At 39.8% G+C, this 22,827-nt stretch overlaps 1 protein-coding gene across 8 annotated transcripts in view; it reads right to left on the bottom strand.

The window, feature by feature from the left end:
- The window catches only part of fryl (furry homolog, like), a 154,444-nt gene that overhangs the window by 65,071 nt on the left and 66,546 nt on the right, over nucleotides 1-22,827 (bottom strand). For all 8 annotated transcript variants that reach the window (XM_049481839.1, XM_049481840.1, XM_049481841.1 and 5 more), the window contains 10 exons: nucleotides 13,313-13,527; nucleotides 11,156-11,209; nucleotides 7,915-8,054; nucleotides 7,654-7,750; nucleotides 7,475-7,554; nucleotides 6,246-6,326; nucleotides 4,288-4,456; nucleotides 3,678-3,770; nucleotides 2,147-2,245; nucleotides 1,865-1,966 (listed from right to left, as the gene is read on the bottom strand). In XM_049481839.1, the coding sequence (XP_049337796.1) occupies nucleotides 1,865-1,966; nucleotides 2,147-2,245; nucleotides 3,678-3,770; nucleotides 4,288-4,456; nucleotides 6,246-6,326; nucleotides 7,475-7,554; nucleotides 7,654-7,750; nucleotides 7,915-8,054; nucleotides 11,156-11,209; nucleotides 13,313-13,527 (1,130 nt within the window). The remainder of the gene's footprint in view (nucleotides 1-1,864; nucleotides 1,967-2,146; nucleotides 2,246-3,677; nucleotides 3,771-4,287; nucleotides 4,457-6,245; nucleotides 6,327-7,474; nucleotides 7,555-7,653; nucleotides 7,751-7,914; nucleotides 8,055-11,155; nucleotides 11,210-13,312; nucleotides 13,528-22,827) is intronic.

Here is a 22,827-nt window from a genome sequence, read left to right as displayed (position 1 = left end):
CATCAAGAGGAAGATGGATAATCACAGCAATCAAACTAAGCTAAACTGCTTGAGGAGTGGCATAAAAGTTATCCAAAAGCACATGCCAAGATGCATGAAAACTGTGATTAAAAACCAGGGTTATTCCACCAAATATTTATAAATGACAATATTTTTACTTGGAATTTGGGAGAAATGTTATCTGTAGTTTATAGAATAAAACAACAATGTTCTTTTTACTCAAACATAAACCAATAAATAGCAAAATCAGAGAAGCTGATTCAAAAACTTGGTCTCTTAATTTTTTTCAGAGCTGTATATTTGTAGCATTGCTTTATGGACACTTACTGTATTTTGTATTGTACAAAATAATAATTTTGTATACATTTAGTGTGTTATATCATTTATAGGACATGTACTAATTTAATATACAGGAACTGAAGGGCTATTGTCCAGCACAGCTTCATTTCACTGCAGTTTGAATCGGCCATGCGTAGAAATTTAGTTTGAATTTTGAATTCTAGATGTAAACCCACAACTTTTACACACTTATGCTTAACACCACACTCCCACACATACACACACACAGGCACACGCACACACACACAAACAAAAGAAGAATAATGTGCTTCTGCTTAACAGTGAGAACATTTTGAAACGATAATTCCTTTTCCTTCTAAGCTTTAGGCCTTATAATGTTATTAGATTACTTCCATTACCATACTGGTCTCTAATAGTGCAAAAAAAAAAAAAACAATTAGAGAGAGTCACAGAATCTCAGGTTTCTAGTGCTCTCATTGTAGCACTTAATACTGCAATAATTTCCCAATAATGTAATAACACCAAGAAATGATAAGTGTGCACTTAACTTAAAGTTAACAACATTTAAAGTGGCAGTCTGTATTATTGTGTTTCTAAACTGAACTCAGAAGCATTTCTGAGTGAAGAAGGGATAAAATATTGTGTTTAATGGTAACAGTGCGCTGAACAACCGTCCCTAGTCTAATATATTCAGTTTAAAAAATGGGGTGTCGGGTCGCTTTTTCGTGGTTGCTGCTCTGGCCACGTCACACGTCTTTAAGTACTCAAGTCACACGTACAGCCAATCGATACAGGAATCGGCTCAGTTTTACTGAACACGAGCGGCTGGTGGAGGGCTCGTACTCCTTCAACCACAGTAAAACCAAAGTGTGTAGTTGAAGTGAAGATTCTGACTGAGCGTGCTCTCTCTCTCTCTCTCTCTGACTGAACATAACCTGGAATCGGATTCATTCGTTCTGAAAGGAGACCGTATCAGATCCACCCAGTTTAAAAAAATGATTCTTCCGAATGTTAGGTGCAATTACCTATTCTCACCAGAGAGGGCCCTAAAATCCCAAAGCTTACGGACATCAGCTTTAATTAAACTAATAACGTAATAACTAGCCAAATAAATGTTACCCAAGTAATACCTCTATCTACACTCTCTAGATTTATTATACTTTTAGACTTTTGGGATATATTACATCATTGGGAAGTCTTGCTGACTCACTAGTCATTCAGTACTTAATTACTGAATGCTTACCTGAACCCATTAACTCCACATTTTAGTCTAATACTAAGTTTAATCCATGTCTCTGAGATTTCACTTCTATTGTACATTTAAATGAGCATTTTTTGACTCATTTAAAGGTCAGATTTCAGGACACAGAATAAGCAATTCGGCTACATTTTTATCAGCATCCAGAAGCCAGTAATATCCTCCAATATCCACAGGGCACACAGACAAAACATTTTTCCACTGTGCTCCACAGTTCTGCATTATAATAGGCTGAGGTGTGAATGTCACTGTGGGTAAACAAGCTGAGACAGTGATTCTGCTGTGAGCTGATGGGCTATGCTGTACCTTTAGGTGCGAAAGGCAGTTCTGAAGAAAGATGTGCCAGTTATTGAGGAAGAACTGTTTCTGGCTGACACACAGCAAACATGTGACCAGAGGATACAGTGCCTGGGGGGAGAGAGAGAGAGATAAAGTGAAAGTGAGAGAAAGTGAAGAAGAGACAGGCGAATCAAGTTAGTCAGTAGGGTAACAAAAAAAAAGTTTTACTATCATTGTTGTCCAGTAACTGAATAAGAGTAATTAAAACTGAAAGCAGGGTACTGAGAGTAAATAAAGCATTGGCTTTACCAGTGAGTGCTTCTTTCTGGAGCTGAGGTCAAATGTAGTCTGGTAGAGCATCTCCACAAAGTTCTTCAGGCAGGGCACATTCACTTCATTCTTTACCGCCTTTAACATGAACACACACAAACACGTTTACATTAATAGTGATTCTCAATAACACTGCATGCTGAAAGAATCAGACATTATTAGCATCATTAAAACACAGAACTGCAACGACCCCAGAGACGGTCATTTATTCAGCACAGGAAATAAAACTACCTAAATCTCTGGATACGAGGAAGTAACTATAGCACTTTTAAATAGATTAATACTTGAAAGATAATGTTAATGCACACTGAAATTTGATAACTGGAGAAAGAAAGGGACTGTTGCTAATTCTAATTCTAATTTCTCTAATGTCTTCAGAAAAACACTATATATTGATATTAAACGTGTCTGACTTGTATATAAAAAAATATATTTTAAATACTTAAACATTGAGTATTTTAGGTCCTTTTATAGTGTTTATGGAACAATTTAAAAAGGAAGCAGTGTTAAAAGTTGTTGGCATCTTTTTCTAAGGTCTATTGTTTTTATTCTTCAGCTGTTTTTTTGCTAAAGAATTTTAATTTCTTCATATATTGTATAATTTTGTGGGACAATGTAAACCCAATAGTAATCAAAGCCTTAATTTAAAGCCTTAATGTTTGAAATTATATATACTCCTAACAGTAAAGAAAGTCACAAACCTATATAAAAGCCCAGTCATTAAAAACTAAAATAAAAAATAAATAAATAAATAAGATAAAATAAAAATACCAAGATACTGTAAAACAGTCATAATCTTTAAAAAAATCTGTGATATAAATTTTTGGTCATACTGCCCAGCACTAGTTTGTGCTACTTCTGCTGTGTGTGTGTGATTGTGTGTCTGTCTGTCTGTCTGTGTGTGTGTGTAACAAATGGGGGTGTACATGCGGCGCCAAGATAGCAATGAATGTCTGACTGTTGTTATGGTTCAAATCAGTCAGTGGCGCAGAACACACCTCACTTCCAGACCACCACACCCACCAGCGTAAATTTATTTTGTAGGGCCTGATTGGTACTTAAACAGTGTGAAAATAGACTGTATGTGGGGTGCAAGATATCAATAAGCAACGTGACACGCCTCGTGCAGGATGTAAGATAGGGCCCTTCATGTTTATCATTACATTGTTGTATAAAACGTAATGTGTGAAATAGACTATTAGTTTATACTGTGCTGACATTAGCAATGAAATATTCAGTGCTAAGCTGCAGATTGAGCAATTCTTGCTAACAGACCTCAGAAGCAAGGATGTGGCAATGCTGAGATAAAGCTGCATATCTGCATCTGGCATTAATAAGTAAAAATTTTGTGGTACCACTGTGGAATGTGACTCCCCGAATTCTGAACATTTTAAGTCAACAGAATGGATGTTTTTATGTGGAACACAGAACCAGGCACAGCATTATAAATGGTAGCAGCACATTTAAGTAATCAGGCAGTACTGCTCTCACAATACTCTACAATACTCACAGCAGCTACAGGGATGAGGATCTCCACAAACAGGCCAGCTAGCGCATGCTTTATATCCTTGTCTTTCACTTCCAGGAAATACTGGGCACATTCCTGCACAAACAACAAAAGAGAATATCATTTATTAAAAATTCATAAGGGAACATGCAACATTAATTCTCAACTTAACCCTCACAGTTAGGAGTAATAATACACACAAACACACACGCACAAACGTGTCAAATGAAAAACACTGTAAAACAGACTCAATAAAAAGCTCAGAATTACAGGGCTTGTTAAACGCAGCACATATTGAGTGCAGATTTTTACTGCCTGTATCAGCCTTAATGAAAAAGCATTACTCTGCACTGGGCTTTTGGCACAGAGTGGGCAGTGTCTCAAGTGCAAATGCGTGCACACACACACACTTACTCAAACACTTTTATGAGTGCAGGTTAAAGGACTGCAGACAAACAGTGGTGAGGCCATAGGCAACTAATTTATTTATTATGTTCAGCAACAACACACACTGGACACAACTGGGAAAAACACCAGTGAGTCTAGAAAAGCAAGATACACTGGAAGAGACTGTTTATTAAATGTACGTGTGTGTGGGTGTGTTTTCACTAACCTGCATGAACTGGAAGGAAGCCTCAAAGTCTTCCACAGGATACATTTTGACCCTGAAGAACTTCATGCCCATGATGAGGCTGATGATGCTCTGCACCACATGAGGACTCTGCTCCTTCTGCCGCAGCTCCTTCAGCTCTGTGTTAAACTTCTTACGGACTGCCTGGAACCTGGGCACACAGCACGGTTATGAACATGAGGGTAAAATACTATTAGTACAATTTCATTCTTTTACTTTTTTCACATTTTTCACATGTTGATGCCTCGTTCAGCACGCTCTGAGGACAGCGCAGCAACTCGGTTCCTATACAACAGCCTTGTGCTTACCGATATCTCCTTTTGGAGTGACGTGGGGAGAGAGCGCCATCTACCCACCCAGAGAGAGCAAGGCAAGTTGTGCTCTCTTAGTCTGCAGTACCCGAAGGCAAGATACATGAACTGGATTCGAACCAGCAAGCTCCTGATCACAGTGGCAGCGCTTAGCCCGCTGGACCACTCAGAGCCTCTGATGCCTTGTTTTGAATTACATTCAATTACATTGGATCGGGACCACTGGTGGTCATTTTTATCTTTCCCCCGTAATGTTTAATTGGGTTTGAATCAGAGCTCAGGCTGGAAAACTCAAGAAGTCAAGGCAGGAATATGTGGGAGGCTCAGTGGACCAATCACAGCTGCTGTTGCTGCTGTCTGCATTGCATGACACGTAGTAACACATGCTTACGGTCTTCGTGTTTCTGGAAAGTAAATATTTGGCCCAGTCTTAAGGTCCCGAGCAGGTCTTAAGATTAGGTTTTTATTAGGAATATCTCTGTATGTTGCGCCACCCAGCGTTCACTTAACCCTAACCAGTCACAACATGATGCTTTACTGTAGGAATGGTGTTGGGTTGGTGATGAGCAGTACCTGGTTTCCCCCAGATATAATATTTAGGATTGAGGTCAAAGAGTTTAATTTTGATTTCATCAGAGATGAGGATCTTGTTTCACACGATCTGAGAGTTCAAGGCAGGATCTCATGCATCTTATACTGCGGAAAACCTTCCACCTGGCTAATCTACCATAATGCCCAGATTGGCACAGTGCTGCAGTGATGGTTGACCTTCCAAAAGGTTTTCATATCATTTTAGTTTTGTCCTTTTTAATACATTTGTAAAACGTCTAAAATTCACTTTATAAATGTCCCAAAGTCACTTTATAATTAATGTAGTATCGTATGTAGAATGATGGGATTTTTTTTTTTTTTTTTTAAGCACAAGGCCTCACTACAGATACAGATCCCTTACAATGATTAATGTCAATTATATATATATAGCTTAGGATTCAGTAGTGGTGGAAGAAATTATAAATGTGGTAGTGTGCCAGCTGCCTAAAAGATAAAAGCAAATCAAGTCCAGGACTACACACACAGACCTTCAAAATCATTCAATTAAATATAAAACCCTGTCGAGATACAACACAGGCTTCAAGCTATTTCATTATCATCGTTACATAACGTACAGGACTCCCTCTCAGCTAAAGTACTTTCAGCAGACAGTGAGAGAGAACTGGTATGGTAAATCAGTTTCCATCAATGACTATTACCACGCTAGGTTAAATTAGATTAGGGTTTGAACGGGCTGTGCTGTGTATCTGTGTGTTGGAACGCAAGCATGCATTCAGGGTGAATTATGAGAACTGTAAATGTGTCTGGAGTTGATCTAAATCACTGAGGACCCGACGCTGAGCTAACAGCCCACCGGTGTGATGGATTTACCAGTGTGAAAGGTAGCGTAAAGACTGGCAGTTTTGTTTGCTCTGCATGAGCAGTAAATTCACCTCATCTTCAGGAATAAATGGAGCCACTACTGTTAGCATTTGCATAAATGCAGACTGGAAGGTAATAAACAACGACAGGCAGATTTTCTTCGAGGAAAGCAAATAAAAGATTTGTGTGAGAAGCGGGACAGAAATCCTGACTCACTTGGACTGGGTGAGGACTCCGATGACCTCAGCGTATAGATCTGCAATGATGTGCACGTTGCCAGTGTTGGGACCAGAGTACCTGCCAAACAAACCATAAAAGTTCATTGTTAATATGATTATATGTCAATACCGGATGATTTAGATTTATTTTAAACCCAATTATATTTAAATCTACTACAGGGCTAAACAATTAATCGTTTTTTTATTCATATTTTTTTCCATTTTCTCCCCAATTTACACAGCCAATTACCCAACCCACTCATTAGGACTCGTCCTATCACTCAGCCACCGCTTCTTTTAGCACTGCTGCTAATGCAGCTTTAACGAGTAGCATCACAGCACACTCGGAGGAAAGCGCAGCGACTCTGTTCTGATACATCAGCTCACAGACAGGGGAAAGAGCTCCATCTACCCTCCCAGAGAGAGCAAAGCCAATTGTGCTCTGTTGGGGCTCCGATAGCCGAAGGCAAGCTGCATAAACAGGAGTCGAACTGACAATCTCCTGATCATCGTGCCAGCACTTAGCTGGCTGAACCACTCGGAGCCTCTGATTAATCATTTTTAATTGTCAATAGCCAATAGCCTAAAAAAAAGTGTGTGTGTGTGTGTGTGTGTGTGTGAAGATACAGCCTGCTTTTCCGGAGAAATGTCATGAAGTTGCGGCAGGTGTGCTGTGACATCACCACGTTTGTAGTCCACAGAATGATGGGGATTGTAGTCTTTGGGCTCATAGTCCCTCTCAGGCTCAGCAGGAATGACAGGAGGCGCAGAATGAGCCGTGGCCGGCGTGATAATGTCTTAATATTTATGTTTTATCATTTAGTTCTGTCCAATTATAAATAAAAGCTGTGACATTTTGATAGATGTGGTTTGAATAAAAAGGCTTATTTTTTGTTCCTGCATTTAATTTAAGAACCCTGGAAACATATATATATATATTTTTGTGGAAAGAAGTTTATAATTCTATCTGAAAGATGTTAACCACTAATACAGGTTTAATGTTTAATGGATTAAAAATATTTCCTATTTAAATCGCAATCGCAATATTCCGTAGGAAAAAATAGCAATTAGCTATTTTGCACAAATCTTACAGCCCTAATATAATGTATTAGAATTAACTTCAATTAAAATTGTCTGTTTAATATTCGGCAAAGTAATTAAATAATATACTGCAATGTAAATGCGTAAATGCGTGTGTGTGGTATGCATGACTATGATCACACTCACCCCTCTTTGTGTTTAAAGTGCTTAAATGCCAGGTTAAGGACTTCATGGACTAATGCATCTGGCACAGGATGAAGAGGAATCTAGGAGTAAAATAACAACAAGACCCACACAGGAATTGAAACACACTTTTGAATATGACATAAATAAAATAACAAAAACATGCATATCTAATTACTTACCTGTTTCAAAACTTCTACTGAAACTAAACAAAAAATGAAGTCTATGGCTAAGTCCCTCCTCTCCAGTAGGTAGTCTTTATCCCGGTGCTGCTCATCCCTGGATGGGAAGAGAGAGAATCATCAATTAATCACTCAAAAGAACAAATTGCTGTCATGTTTTTGGGGTCAACCTATGCAGAGAGCAAGAAAGGAGCATGAGACTGTTAAATATATAATAAGACACGTCAAACTGAGACGGTGTGTTGGTGCATGTGCGCTCACCCTTTGGACTTGGTGCTGGATCTGGGTCTGTACCCGTAGGACTCGTCCTCAGTGCCGCTCTGTCTCCGGTACCAGTCAAACAGCGTCCGCAACAGCGAGGGCAAACAGTGTTCTGCTATTGAGCTCATAGAGCTTAGTAACTACAACACACACAAAAACACATACAAACACATTCCATTATATTCTTCAACTGGAGTCCTGCACTGACTCACAACAACCCTGGGCCTAGCTTTGAGGGAGGGATGCTTTTATCAAATAAGCATTATTTTATGCACACTTGTTTTGTATCCAAGAAAGCCAGACCAAACAGAGCATTTCCAGACCAGAGATAGCATTACATGTTACTATCCATGTGAGGATACACAAAAAATGTATTTGTTCATATTTTTTTTTACACTATATTTCTTATAGTATAAATTTTGTTGTATTTTTGCACTAGATTTCTTTAGTTTTTATTTTTCTATCATACTTCAAAAGAAACTTTTATATCAGACAAAGATTATTTAAGTAACTACAAAAATAACAAAATGAATTAATAAGGGAAAAAAGCAATCCAAACAGACCTGGCCATATGTGAAAAAGTAAAAAAAAAAATAAATAAATAAACAAATAAAATAAATAAATAAATAACAATAAAAAAAAAAAAAAAAAACACTGGTAAACCTTCCCAAGAGTGACCAGCCTACCAAAATTACTCTAAAAGGGCATGGACAATACATCCAGGAGGTCCCCCCAAAAAAACTAAACAACATCTATAGAAACATTTTTTGCACTATACGGCGCACTTGAAATCCTTTAATTTTTTCCCCAAAATTAAAAAAAAAAAAAAAAAAGTTTGCCTTTTAATCCGGTGCCCCTTATGTACAAATGTATGTAAAACCATTCTGCTGAAGTACAGTGTTATAAAGAAGGTTCAGTTTAGTTCTCCAGCAGTATTAGCATTAGTCACTAAGCTCTAGCTCTTTCGCTGTTCAGAAGTGAATATTATCGACCTGTAGCCTGTTGCTAACCCTGGCTAGCACTGCTGGAGCAGCATAAGCACTGGCTGCTAAGCATTAGCTATTATTCCATTCAGAGGTGAGTATTATCGGACTGTAGCCTGCTGCTAACCCTGGCTAGCACTGCTGGAGCAGCATTAGCATTATATAATATCTGCAGCACTAGCCCTTTTCTTAATTAGAGGCGAGTATATTGGCCTGCGTGTTTTCAGTGTTTAAACAAGTTATGTGGGGATGAACCACTAGCTAAAATCGCCCTGGATTACAGGAACCCTCAGGGTTCCTCAGTGTAGCGCTATCGCATAGCCGCTAATCCTAATGCTGCTGCATCTGGCCTTAGTGGAAATAAATATTATTATTTTTTTTTTTTAAAGAATTAGAGTTTTGTGTACCTAGCTTAGCTTTACAGGTCTCATCACCCAGCTGTGACACCTGCTGAATCCAAAGGAAAACACGGTAACACCCCTGTTCCTTACTAGTGTCACATAATGTACCTTATAATCCGGTGCGTTTTATGCATTTAAATAGACCAGAAAATAGACGGCCATTGATAGTACGCCTTACATTCCGGTGCGAAAAATACAGTATTTAAACTCTTGCTACAACAACGCTTCAGTGATAAAACAGCTCAAATGTGCACCAACATTAATTTTAGACTAAGTGAATGAGAAATAGGAAGAATAGGATGGAGATAAGGAGCTAGCAAGCCACAAAGAGCATGCAGTAGACAGACAGCAAGAGCTAGGTGAGACAGAGCAAGAGCTAGAGAGACAGAAAGACAGAATATGAGAAACACTGTGCATAAGAGACACAAAACACAAGAGAGACAGAGAGAGAGAGAAGTGTGTGAGAGAAAGAGAGTGATAACTGAGTGTGACAGTGAGCAGTTAAGAGCAGGCACTATTGACCTTCCCCACTGGGAATGAAGATCTCTGCAGTAACCCAGCACCCAACACAAACACTCACACAAACACAGCGCAGTCAGAGACAGCACAATAACAGTAGATGGTTGACTGAGGTGTTAAAGAACCATCTGAAATGATCTGCAGTAACCCCATAAAGACGGTTTAACTTGGGAGACAGAGAAAAAGAAAAAGTGAGAGAGAGCGACAGAGAGGTAGAGTCCCTAAGAATCTATCTGTTGGATCTATCTGCACAGTAACACTATGTTCTGGCTGAACATAGAATTTCTTACGCTCCAGCAGACAACAACTACTCTAAAAGGGCATGGACAACTCATCCAGGAGGTCCCAAAATAACCCAAAATAACATCTGAAGTACTGGCCGGCCATTTGTTTGTGACCTCAAGCTCAGGCGTACTTGGGTTCTGCAGCAGGACAATGGCCCAAAGCACACCAGAAAGTCCACCTCTGCATGGCTCAAAAAATAATACTGATCCAATTAAATAAGGTACATTGAGGGTGTTGGGGACATTAAATAAGACAGTGTATACAAACTTGTGTGAATGCTTGTTTCTCCTCCTATCTATTCCCTATGGACTCGAATACATACAGACAAAACAAAGCACACACACACACACACACACACGCACGCACGCACACACACCGGCTGAACCGTAGTAGATAAACCAAACTGAACTTCTATAGATATACAGTAAACACAGAGGAAGAGAAAGTTGTTGATATTTCAGATGCATTTAGATACAGGGTTATTTTTAGAAGTTAATATTTGCATTAGTATGTAAGATAAGGTGACAGCTATGAGACAGTTAAGTGTGTGTACACATGCATATTGAGAAAGAAAGAGAGAGGGGGGGGGAGAGTATGAGTGTATCTGTGAGTGTATGAGCGTGAGTGCGTGCGAGTGTGTGGCAGAGTGATGAATGCTGCTGAGGAGAGTTATGTAACTGCTCTCTCTGCCCTACTCGCGCCGGGCCGACACACTCCAACACCCTGCGCTGATATACTGCTGAGGATGACACAGCGATTCCAGCACACACCCCCAGCCCTCAAGCACACACTCACTCACACACACACACACACACTCCCCCTGGATACCACATCTCACAGCAGATGACTGCAGAATAAACACAACACATACATCAATTTATCGTCCTCTATGCAAACAAGCACTATTCCCAATGGACTCCGATACATACAGACAACACAAAGCACACAAACACACAGGCTGAACTGTAGTAGATACGCCAAACTGAACTTCTATAGATATACAGTAAATAAATAGAGAGAGAGAGAGAGAGAGAAAGAGAGAGAGAGACTCACCTGATCAAACTGTGCATCTTCCCCTCTCTGCAGAGATCTAGATAAAGGCTTCTCCTAGAAAGCAAATAGAGAGAGAAACCAACGTCATGGTACTGGATTTCAAACAGATTTTACTCTCTAACCCATTAAGCATATTTATGACTTTGATGTAAACCCAAAAAGAAAGCTACATTTACAGTATTAACAGTCAAATTATATATTTTTTTATTTTACCAAATTGCAAACCTCTGGAATATAATTAAGAGAAAGATGGATGATCACAAGCCATCAAACCAAACTGAACTGCTTGCATTTTTGCACCAGGAGTGACAAAGGTGATCCAAAAGCAGTATGTAAGACTGGTGGAGGAGAACATGCCAACCCGTGAATAAAACCAGGGTTATTCCACCAAATATTGATTTCTGAACTCTTAAAACTTTATGAATATGAAATTGTTTTCTTTGCATTATTTGAGGTCTAGAAGCTCTGCATCTTTTTTTTGTTATTTCAGCCATTTCTCATTTTCTGTAAATAAATGCTTTAAATGACAATACTTTAATTTGGAATTTGGGAGAAATGTTGTCTGTAGTTTTTAGAATAAAACAACAATGTTAATTTTACTCAAACATAAACCTATAAATAGCAAAATCAGAGAAACTGATTCAGATACTGAATGGTCTCTTATTTTTTCCACAAAGCTGTGTTTGCATAGAAACCAACACAGATATCTATATAAACCTATACACTCGCATCAATATTAGTACGCACTATTGGTCAATCACTTCCATTATAGGTCTTAGACTAAATAATGTTTTGCACAAACGTCCCAGAACTATCCCAAAGCTTTCTGTTAGCTTTACTAAACATTACTGTAAACATTAATGTTATCAGTGACTTATATATTTTTTGCCAGCTGGCATGTTTTATAAATGCAGTTACTTGATAAGTGAGAAAGTAGTGCAGTTTCCCCTAAATTCCTTTGCCACTTTTGAAGCTCCACAGTAGACTGACATGACGAAACACCAACCACAATTTTCCTATATAGGATTTTCCCACTAGCACCATATTAACTGGCATCCTCTCGCGATCTTACCAACAAACTGATTGGCTCTATGTGAGTTAATAACAGCTTTCAGACAGTCAATTCATTTGCTACTGACATGTACAAGTACATCATTTTACAGCAATGTAATTTACTTAAAAATAAACGTATAAATATACATGAACCCAAGAGAAAAACAAACATACCCATCAGAATCTCCACCTCATAACCCATGCATGCACACTGCAAATATATGAACACTACGTTTGTAGATCAAAAATATATTAGAAATATATATGGAATCTAGAGCTTCTCTTGGTTGAGAGTTTAGTTAGTCTTAATAACAAAAGCCATTTACTTTGCTACTGAAAGACATGGTTCATGTTTTTAAGTATATTGTCTAACACAAACATTTGCAAAATGGACAAAACAACATTGACCTTTTTTTTGTGAAACATCACAAACAAACATCACCTATTGAGCAGCAATAGAGTGATCGTCTTGACTTTCAACATTCTTTGTGTCTTTCAGGCCTTTTGTTCAGCTTTTGTTTAGCAGATTTTTGGCAATCCGGCAATCTTGGCAATCCGTCTTAGTCAACGTGCAGTTTAACAGGTAGCGTGTGCCACATACACAGGCTGCCCAGCCCCTTCCCTTCTCTGGTCATGTATACAAACTAAACAATCGCTGTTGCTGATAGGCTGGAATTGTATTGTGTGGCTCGGTCCAAGACACTGTGTGTTTGTTTCTCATTTACAGAACCAAGGTTGAGTACGAATATCTGACTTTTCCTAGCATACAAATGAGGAAGATGAGGACATCTTTTAGAATTTTACACCATTGGAATTGTAAACAGTGCCTTTAATAAATACTTTCACTGCAACACAATATACTGCAGGTGTTAGGTTTCTTTTTTTTTTTTTTTTTTTTTAATCATTCACACAAAAGCAGTTATAAGGACCATTCTAAGGATGTTCAGACTGCTAAATGAAGCTTTATAACGGCTGGCAGATACCCATTGACTTAATTGTGGAAGTATGACCGCTCTGTAAACATGGTCCAACCACCACCACCAATAACAGGTCCAACCACACACACTTCCTCTCAAATCACACACTCATCTGAGATGTACTGACCAGAGGCTCGGCCATGACCACTTCAATCTTCTTCTCGGCGAGTACCGCAAACTCGGCAAAGAGGCTCTTGATGACGAACTCGCCAGGCTTGGCCTCGGGGTCGATGGTAATGCTGGACATGGCTGCGGCCTGGGCGCTGCGCCTCTCCCAGCTGAGCGGGGCTGACGGGGCTGCACGACGTCTACTCACACTGCTGCTGCTCACAGGGACAGAGGCTGCACAAGAAAGAGAGAGAGAGAGAGACACAGGGTTGGGGTTATTCTCTTTTCACTATTCTCTATCACTGATAACGAAAACAGTTCTACAAATGATTTTGGAACGGACACTGAATCTGTTTTTTCTGTCTTTTATGAGCTGATCTATTTGAAAATATACAAAAATGTGAAATACAGTGAAAACCTGACAAATGAATTTAAACAGTGATTGAATTGAAAAATATGTTTATAAGTTTAGTTAATCATCACATTTCTTCATGCTTCTCAGTTCTCTTCACAAGCTCAGGGCAGTTCTACCTACTCCTGGGAAACACCTGGTTATAGGCCATGCTATACACCTCTGGCTATGGGTCGCCCAACCAATCACTGAGACACACTCCTCTATAATTCTCAAGTAAATGTTATGTCATAATGTATAGTGAAACTACACTCATTTAAAGAGCAATAAACATATTCTTCATAATCATTACTACAAATAATCAGACATAAAAAAACACTTTACATTAAAAAAAAAGACTCTTTAAGGAATCCCTTAGGCCCAATCTCATTTCTAATTTCTAATGTTTTCAAGAGTAAACCTTCCCCTCGAAACAGAGTAACAATGTCAGACTGATGTGAGAACAATGGAATGCTCAAGATTAGCAACCTAGCCGCTGGACTTTAGTTCATTTTAGGGCATCGTATGTCTTCAAAAAAGGGGGGGATGTGGTGCAGAAATTATTTTATAATAAAATAACAATTATTATTGTCCATCCCTTGATTCCTCTGTGATGTGGAGCTGAAATTAGCTTTGAATTTATTTTATAGTTCCACCTTAAATAATGCATCCTTGCATCCTTTAAGGTAGAACATACAATTTAGCAAGCTAGCTAGCTATCTACTAAGACAAAATATTAGCCCTTTTTAATGCTTGTTATGACAATGAAACTACACATTAAACTGCGTACATATAGTGAAGCATAAAGTCAGCATAAATGGCTCAGCTCATGTTTGCATGTTCTTGCTGCCACTGACAGCTGTGGTGTTGCAGGGAATTGCAATTCCCAATTTCACAGGACCACCAATGTTTAGATGTTTGCACGACTGAAACCAACAACTTTTCAACCATTAAAACAAACAAGAAGCTTGAATATAATAATGCACTATCAGCGCCTTTCTGATTAATGAATATTTACCAGACATTATCCATAGATCGAAAGTTTTTAATTAACAGCTTATTATTAATGTAATTTCATGTAATTAAGGTAGAAGAGCAGCATCTGCAGAACAGAGGAAACCTCTGCAAAAAAACAAGACAGCATGCACAGGTCACACTAACACCAGCAAATAAAAATAAAAACAGTGCAACTCACAACCCTGTCCATGTGAAACGGGTCAGAACCTAGACATTAATTCACAAACCTCCCCCCTAAACCCCCAGCCCATCAGCCCAGCAGATTTATTTCCTAATACTTCCAAGAAGACACCTCAGCAGCACATTCCTCCACATGCCAATACTGTACATCTGTGTGTGCATTGCTGTTGATCTGACCGTTGTTCTGCTTTGTTTGCTTCCATAGAAACAGGAGAAAACATCTTGTTCGCTCCAACAGACGATATTTCAGGCATACTTGATTTCCTGCTTCCTAAGTGTAGACACACACACACACACACACACACACATACACACGTAGGTGGAGTAACCTACGTGTCAATCACAGTGGCTCATGACAAGTTCATTGTTGTAAAAGAGAGTCCCTAAAAAGCTGTCCTACAACCTTTGGTTCACAAAACATTTGCAAAGACAAAAAGCAGTAATCCACTTTCTCACTTTCACTGTTCCACCCTGTAAGCTCTCTCTCTCTCCACCTCCCTCTCACTGTCTCTCTCTCTCTCTCTCTCTCTCTCTCTTTCTGCATTTCCACTTCAATATAAACGAACCACAAAGTGAATCTCTGAGGAGGTGAACCAGATCAGATCAGATCTCAAAAACAAAGCCTTTCATCCAGGGGCTCGGAGAGTTGGGGCACAAGAAAAGCTGCCATGTGTGTGTGTGTGTGTGTGTGTCTGAGTGTGTGTGTGAGAGCACAAAAGACCTAGAGAGCGCACAAGGAGCAGGAGAATGAGCGTCACATGTCTAACAGTCCACCTAATTCAGGAAATCCCTGTCCTCTTCTCTCCTCGGTTGCTGGGGAAATCGTGATAAGCCCAGAAAGGAGCAAACAATGAGAGGAGGCTGAAGAAGATGAAAAAAAAGCTGTAAAGGTTTATGAGTTTTTCAGAAGAGGAAAGCAGAAGGACTCACACCCAGCAACTCGCGCATAATAACATCAAACACGCGAACCTCGAGAACACAAACACACCCGCGACTGGTCAGGCCTCTAGCACAACGCTTGGCAGAGGCAGCCGGCACACTGAGCGTGCTCAGTAGAAACGTGTTCGTCACACAAGAGCGCCCGTTTGCAGACCCGTTCCATTTTTATCCATCAACGTTTCCCTCAAATGTGCTACAAATAGAACAGCATTAAGCGCAGCCGTGAGCTATTAGCACCCATCAGAGGCTGAAATCATGACCAATCATAGACTATTAATTGTGTAACCCTGGCGAGGGAGCGTGTTTATCAGCTGGTCAGACGAACACTCATTCTTTGTTTACTGAGTACCAGTGGCCTCACCCACCCATATGATGTCACATAGCCAGCCCAGGGCAGCCAATCGAATGAGACTGACTCCTTGCCCTTCATCGTCCGTCTACTGGCACAGCTGGCTGGCATGCTCTGGAGAAAAACTCACATTGTACTTTTCCACTCAACAAGAAAAAATATAACACCAAAGGAAAAAAAAAAAAAGTATTTTCAGTCTTCTTTCGCCTGTTCATGATCTAGCTCAAGCTGCAGTGCTGCAAGAAAGAGAATGAGAGCGATCCATCGCAGAGGAATCATCAAAATCAACAAGATTTTTGCCTGAACACACTGAGCTAACATTACCTTAGACTTTCAAAACATCAGAACTTGAACTCTGACTTCTTTCTATTTGGCCAAACTGCCTCACTGACTGTCCTTCAGGCCCGAGACAGAGCGTGTGATCACTGTCTGTGAACTTTAGCTCACTGACAACAGAGTTATAATAATAAAAAAAAACATAGATGCAGTTTAAAGACCACACAAACAGAACACAGAACACACAAACAACAGAGTTTCAGGAGTTTCAGCCTATCGACAACTGTGCTTTGACTTAAAATAGTCAAGTTAGGTCTCTGACAAAACTTCTGCTCATCAACAGAGATTTAGCTCACAGACAACAAAGCTCTGGTTTACTAAAAAAAAAAAAAAAAAAAAAAACAGTTCAGAAAAAACAGAGCTTCGGCTCACTGGCAACAGAGCATCATATCAGAGAAAACGACTTCACGCTCTCGGACAACAGAGCTAAGGTTTACTAAAAACAGAGCATTATATTCGAGAAACTATTTTAGCTCACTGACAACAGAACAACATAGCTCTGGTTTACTTATAATAGAGCATCATGTCAGAAAAAAAAGCTATGGCTTACTGACGAGTTTCAGCTTACAAAGCTTTAGCTCACAGACAACAAAGCTTCAGCTCATAGACAACAGAGCTTCAGCTCAGGAAAAACAGCTTTGGCTCACTGACAACAGAGCTCTGGTTTACTTATAACAGAGCATTAGATCAGAGAAAACATAGTTGGCTCACTGACAAGAGTTTCAGCTCATAAAGCTTTAGCTCACAGACTTCAGAGCTTCAGCTCACAGACTACAGAGCTTCAGCTCACAGACTACAGAGCTTCAGCTCAGAGACTACAGAGCTTCAGCTCAGAGACTACAGAGCTTCAGCTCACAGACAACAGAGCTTCAGCTCACAGACAACAGAGCTTCAACTCAGAGACTACAGAGCTTCAGCTCACAGACAACAGAGCTTCAGCTCAGAGACTACAGAGCTTCAGCTCACAGACTACAGCGCTTCAGCTGAGAGACTACAGAGCTTCAGCTCACAGACAACAGAGCTTCAGCTCAGAGACTACAGAGCTTCAGCTCAGAGACTACAGAGCTTCAGCTCACAGACAACAGAACTTCAGCTCACAGACTAGAGAGCTTCAGCTCAGACTAGAGAGCTTCAGCTCACAGACTACAGAGCTTCAGCTCACAGACTACAGAGCTTCAGCTCAGAGACTACAGAGCTTCAGCTCACAGACAACAGAGCTTCAGCTCACAGACAACAGAGCTTCAGCTCACAGACTACAGAGCTTCAGCTCACAGACTACAGAGCTTCAGCTCAGAGACTACAGAGCTTCAGCTCACAGACAACAGAGCTTCAGCTCACAGACTACAGCGCTTCAGCTGAGAGACTACAGCGCTTCAGCTGAGAGACTACAGAGCTTCAGCTCACAGACAACAGAGCTTCAGCTCACAGACTACAGAGCTTCAGCTCACAGACAACAGAACTTCAGCTCACAGACTAGAGAGCTTCAGCTCACAGACTACAGAGCTTCAGCTCACAGACTACAGAGCTTCAGCTCACAGACAGCAGAGCTTCAGCTCACAGACAGCAGAGCTTCAGCTCAGACAGCAGAACTTCAGCTAACAGACTACAGAGCTTCAGCTCACTGACTACAGAGCTTCAGCTCCATGACAACAGAGCTTCAGCTCACTGACAACAGATCCTCAGCTCACAGACTACAGAGCTTCAGCTCACAGATTGCAGAGCTTCAGTTTACAGACAACAGAGCCTTAATTCACAGACAACAGATCTTCAGCTCACAGAAGACAAGTCTTCAGCTTACTGACAGTCCTTTATGTTTCAAACAAAACTTTAGTTTACTGACAACAGAGCTTCATCTCAGACAACAGAGCTTCAGCTCAAAGAACATAAAGATTCAGTAATCCACATGAATATAAGAATATCAACATATTTGCACTTGTTTCAGCTATGCTTTTTAATAAATGCCAGCACTCTTATCTGCAGAAACACTGTAGATACACATAATTTCAGTTGAAATTCACAATTCACTGCATCTTGTTTGCCTATAAAGAAATTAAAACTGATCTCCAGATTGACACCGGTGAATGAAAGATCACTGAACGCACTGTTTTATGTGTTTAGTGAAGCTGCAGTGCTGTTTGGAACAGTGGAAAGGTGGATAAGCCTTTGCTCAGACTGCTCACACACTGAGATCAAAACACACCAGTCCCATTATCATCTCCCATTACATTCATCTATTTAAAGACCGACTCGGAGACAGATGCGGGACAGGAGGAGGCAGCGAAATCGCTAGCTGATCTCTATATGAAAGATAACAGACTTAAACGCAGCATTATAGCATCTCTCAGCTTGTGTGAAGCGGCTTCAGTGTAGCTGCTGACAAAGCAGAGTCATGTGGAACAGGGAGGGAAAATGCATTACTTCAAGCTTCAACACCTACAAAGGAATACAACGAGAGAGAGAGAGAGAGAGAGACTCAGGACGCCACGCCATAATACAGCGTACACAGTAAAACTCTAAGAAGAAGAAATGTGATCTTGTTTTTATGCCTTCTAATTTTTTTATTTAGAGGGCCAAGACTCTCACTGAGAAGCTTGCATTAAATTAAATAAGGCTAAAATTAATTTCTGTTAAAGGATCAAGCTGGACACAAGAAGCATATACATCTATGAATGTATTTTCAAGTGGTGTGCAGTGAGGCCCTTCTAACCTCTTTAGAGAAGGGGTGACAATAGGTGCATGTAAAGCATTACATTATATTTAATCAGGAAATATATATTATAGTTATTGTAAACTATAAGCATATATTTTATAGAATAACTAAAATAAAAAAGTTTTTCAGTTGCTATGGGACTCTTACATGACTGACAGCTGTTCTAACCAATCAAAGCTTTTTAAAATGGCTTCTGCCCCCTTGTGTCTACGTGGACCCTTCTCCTGATTTTAAGACGGGTGTAGTAATGAGTCTGTTAGCAAAGTCTTTGGACAATCTAACCAATCAGATTCATGATTTTCACTACGGGGCGGGGCCATGGCTGTCTAACCCCTTCTAAGCACTGTGCTGAAGGGGTAAACGTTGATTAGTCGTAAAATAGAGCTCATGCTATATTAGTTCAATAGTTAGCTAACTATCATGGAATAGCAATGTATACTTTTGTCATTTGGAGCTGTATTTGTGGGCTGTTAATGTGTACTAAGTTCCTATAACTAAGTTTAGATATTGTAATATTCATCCATGTATACGGCGTCAGCGTCTCTGGGGGTGTGAGGGGGGTACCCACTATATTAACTGCATGCCACTGGTATTTTCGATTTTTTACAAGCTCTAGGAGTGTCATCAAGGTTCATGAAGGCTGATCAATCTACTAAACTGCATGATCGTTATGTAAACACTAGCAGAACCTGTGAAGACATGCTCCAGCTAAGGAGGAGGAAGAAAAACAATGTCAGGATACAGCACGGACGATAACAAAATCCCACTGGCTTTAGTTTCCAAGCATTTTTCAACATTTACTACAGTCAGATTCATCTATCACCTGCTTCAGACATAACAGGCTGACATGAGGTCTAAAGAGTGACAGGGAGAGGCAGAAATTAGAGATTACAAGAAGATTAAAACGTCTACACAATTATTATAGCGTCTCAACATGCCCAGACTCCAATGTTCCAATGTTATTCTCTGTGTCAGTGAAAACTTACTAGTCATTTATTTTTATGCCAAACTCTAATGTTTGTATGTTAAGACATAATACAGAGCACGCCTACAGTGACGTACAAGTCTGAGCACCTTTAAATACTCTGTCTTTTCAGATCTAGTCCCAAAAATCTGCAGCTATTGGCTTCTCTAAGCAGCTGTCTAGCACACTGACCAGCTCTTTAGGTCGGACCAACCTCTGGTGCTTTAGTCTGGACTGTGGTTCATGGTCTCTTCCACACCTGCTACTTTGGTTTGAGCCTAACTGAAATGTCCAGGCCAAATGAAAAGTTCAGACCAAACAAGGCAGGTGTGAAAGCAGTCTAAGAATCACACAAAATGGAAATCTGAGTGGTCCAGTGGACTAAGGCGCTGCCACTATGATCGGCAGCTCGCCATCAGCTGCCTGAGCCCTGAGAGAGCAAAATTGGCCATGCTCTGTCTGGATGGGTAGATGGTGCTCTGATGTGGGGAGCCAAAGGTGATGTCGGTCAGCACAGGTGTCTGTTAGCTGATGTAATAGATGTAGGCCGAGTGCGCTGTGATGCTAATCGGTAATGCAGCATCAGCAGCAGTTTAAATAGAGGTGGTGGCCGATTTCGCATGTATTGGAGGAGGCATGTGCTAGTCTTCACTTTGCTGATATTAGAGCATCACTAGTGATAGAGGGAGTGCAGCTAAGTTGGAGGGTTAATTTGCATAGCTAAATTAGGGAGAAAAGTGAGATAAAAAAAAAGAATCACATAAAACTAGAAGCCGTTTGTGAGGCAGAATTAATAAAAAAAATATTTAAACAAGAACTATAAGACTCTGAGCTGCTACAGAAAGCATTTACACAAGCTGTGATACTTGCAAAAGGGGGTGTGACTAAGTACTGGCCATGAAAGGAGGTCAAATGTTTACTACAATTTTACTAAAGATAAAATAAAATGCTTTATCTTTAATTTTATAAATTTTGAAATTTAGGTGACTGTGCTGTTTACAATAGCAAAAATTGACTAAAAGAAAAAGTAATGTTGAGTTAAAACAATATCATGCTGTGCCTCAAACAAAAATCCTGAATCATCGTGTTAAATCATGTAAAAAAAAATAAATAAATCACCATGTTGAAAAACAAAAACAACAACCAAAAAAAAAACAGCTTCTTTCATTATTCCAACGAGCGGAAGAGCGAATAAGTGTGCACTCGTTCTGAGTTACCAGGCAGTGTCACATGTTTACAGCCATTGAAATTAGGCCTCACTCCTCATTGTTAAGGTAGAGAAGCCCGAAGAAAAGAGCTGGCAACAACAAACCGCGGGACAGGAAAGGAGGGAGGAAGAGCGGGAGTTGTGTGTCTGAGACGTCTGTGTGTCTGCCAGCCTGCAGGAGTGACCGTTGGCCCAACTGTACCGGCCGCTCGCACGGCTGTTTACTGCTGAATAACTAAACTCCGCTGAAGAGGAGGCGGGAGTTCTCTCCCACCCCGGTAAACCTTTTCTCACAGCGCAGCTTGATGATAAAGCTCATAGCACACTGTCCACATCTCATTTCTCACGTTGCTGAGCAGCCGTTTAATGCACATCACTGCAGACTCAGCAGAGGCTGATGGGAAATCAAGTTTCAATTGAAAGTGTTCTTGGATGATGTTCTAAAGGCTGATCAGCATCCTGGTTACACTGCTGAGAACAGAACATCAGTCTGGTATTACTGGCCAACACAAGCAGATGCAGCTAGTGACAACTGACTAGCAATAACAGAAATCAGTTAGGTTCTTATGATCGTATTTATAGAAGTTTTTTAATTTTTTTAAATTATTGTACATTTTTTCCCTCTATATAGGAATGAGTGGGGTGCAAAAGTATATTTCACCAGAGGTCACCCATATATTAATGATTCAGTGAAAAATGTCATGTAATTAATAATGCACTGTTGATTAAATTTGGACTACGTGACATTGCATGTCTGGAAAAGAGATATGATCATTGAAAATGCAATGAAAATGCTGAAATTATATATTATTCAGCACTAGTCATGACACATAAACATGACCACTAGTATCACCCAACCAACCACACTGTATATCACAGCATCCTCTGATGAACCACCTCATACCATATCATATCAACCACCTGGGATGCTACAGCAACCACCTAGCAACATCTGTGTAAACAAAAAAGCAACCACTATAGCAAAATCATAGTATCCACCTGGAAAAACAAAAAATACCACCCAGCAACACCAAATGCAGTGTAAAAAAAAAAAGAAGTGTAAAAAACAAATAATTTTAGGTATAATAAATATGACAAAATAAGAGACCTCCTAAAAATGATGAGCTTCTTTCTTTTTCTCTGAGATGATCAAAATCCATCAAACCAAGCTGAACAGCTTGAATGTTTGCACCAGGAGTGACACAAAGTTATCCAAAAGCAGTGTGTAAGACTGGTGGAGGAGAACATGCCAAGATGCATGAAAACTGTAATTAAAAACCAGGGTTATTCCACCAAATACTGATTTCGGAAATCTTAAAACTTTATGAATATGAACTTGTTTTCTTTGCATTATTTAAGGTCTGAAAGCTCTACATCTTATTTGTTATTTCAGCCATTTCCCATTCTCTGCAAATAAATGCTCTAAATGACAATATTTTTA

The sequence above is a fragment of the Astyanax mexicanus genome, chromosome 1, assembly GCF_023375975.1.
Source record: "Astyanax mexicanus isolate ESR-SI-001 chromosome 1, AstMex3_surface, whole genome shotgun sequence".
Classification (NCBI taxonomy): Eukaryota; Metazoa; Chordata; class Actinopteri; order Characiformes; family Acestrorhamphidae; genus Astyanax; species Astyanax mexicanus.
Note: the sequence above shows the minus strand (reverse complement) of the source record. Positions and strands in the feature narration are given on the sequence as shown.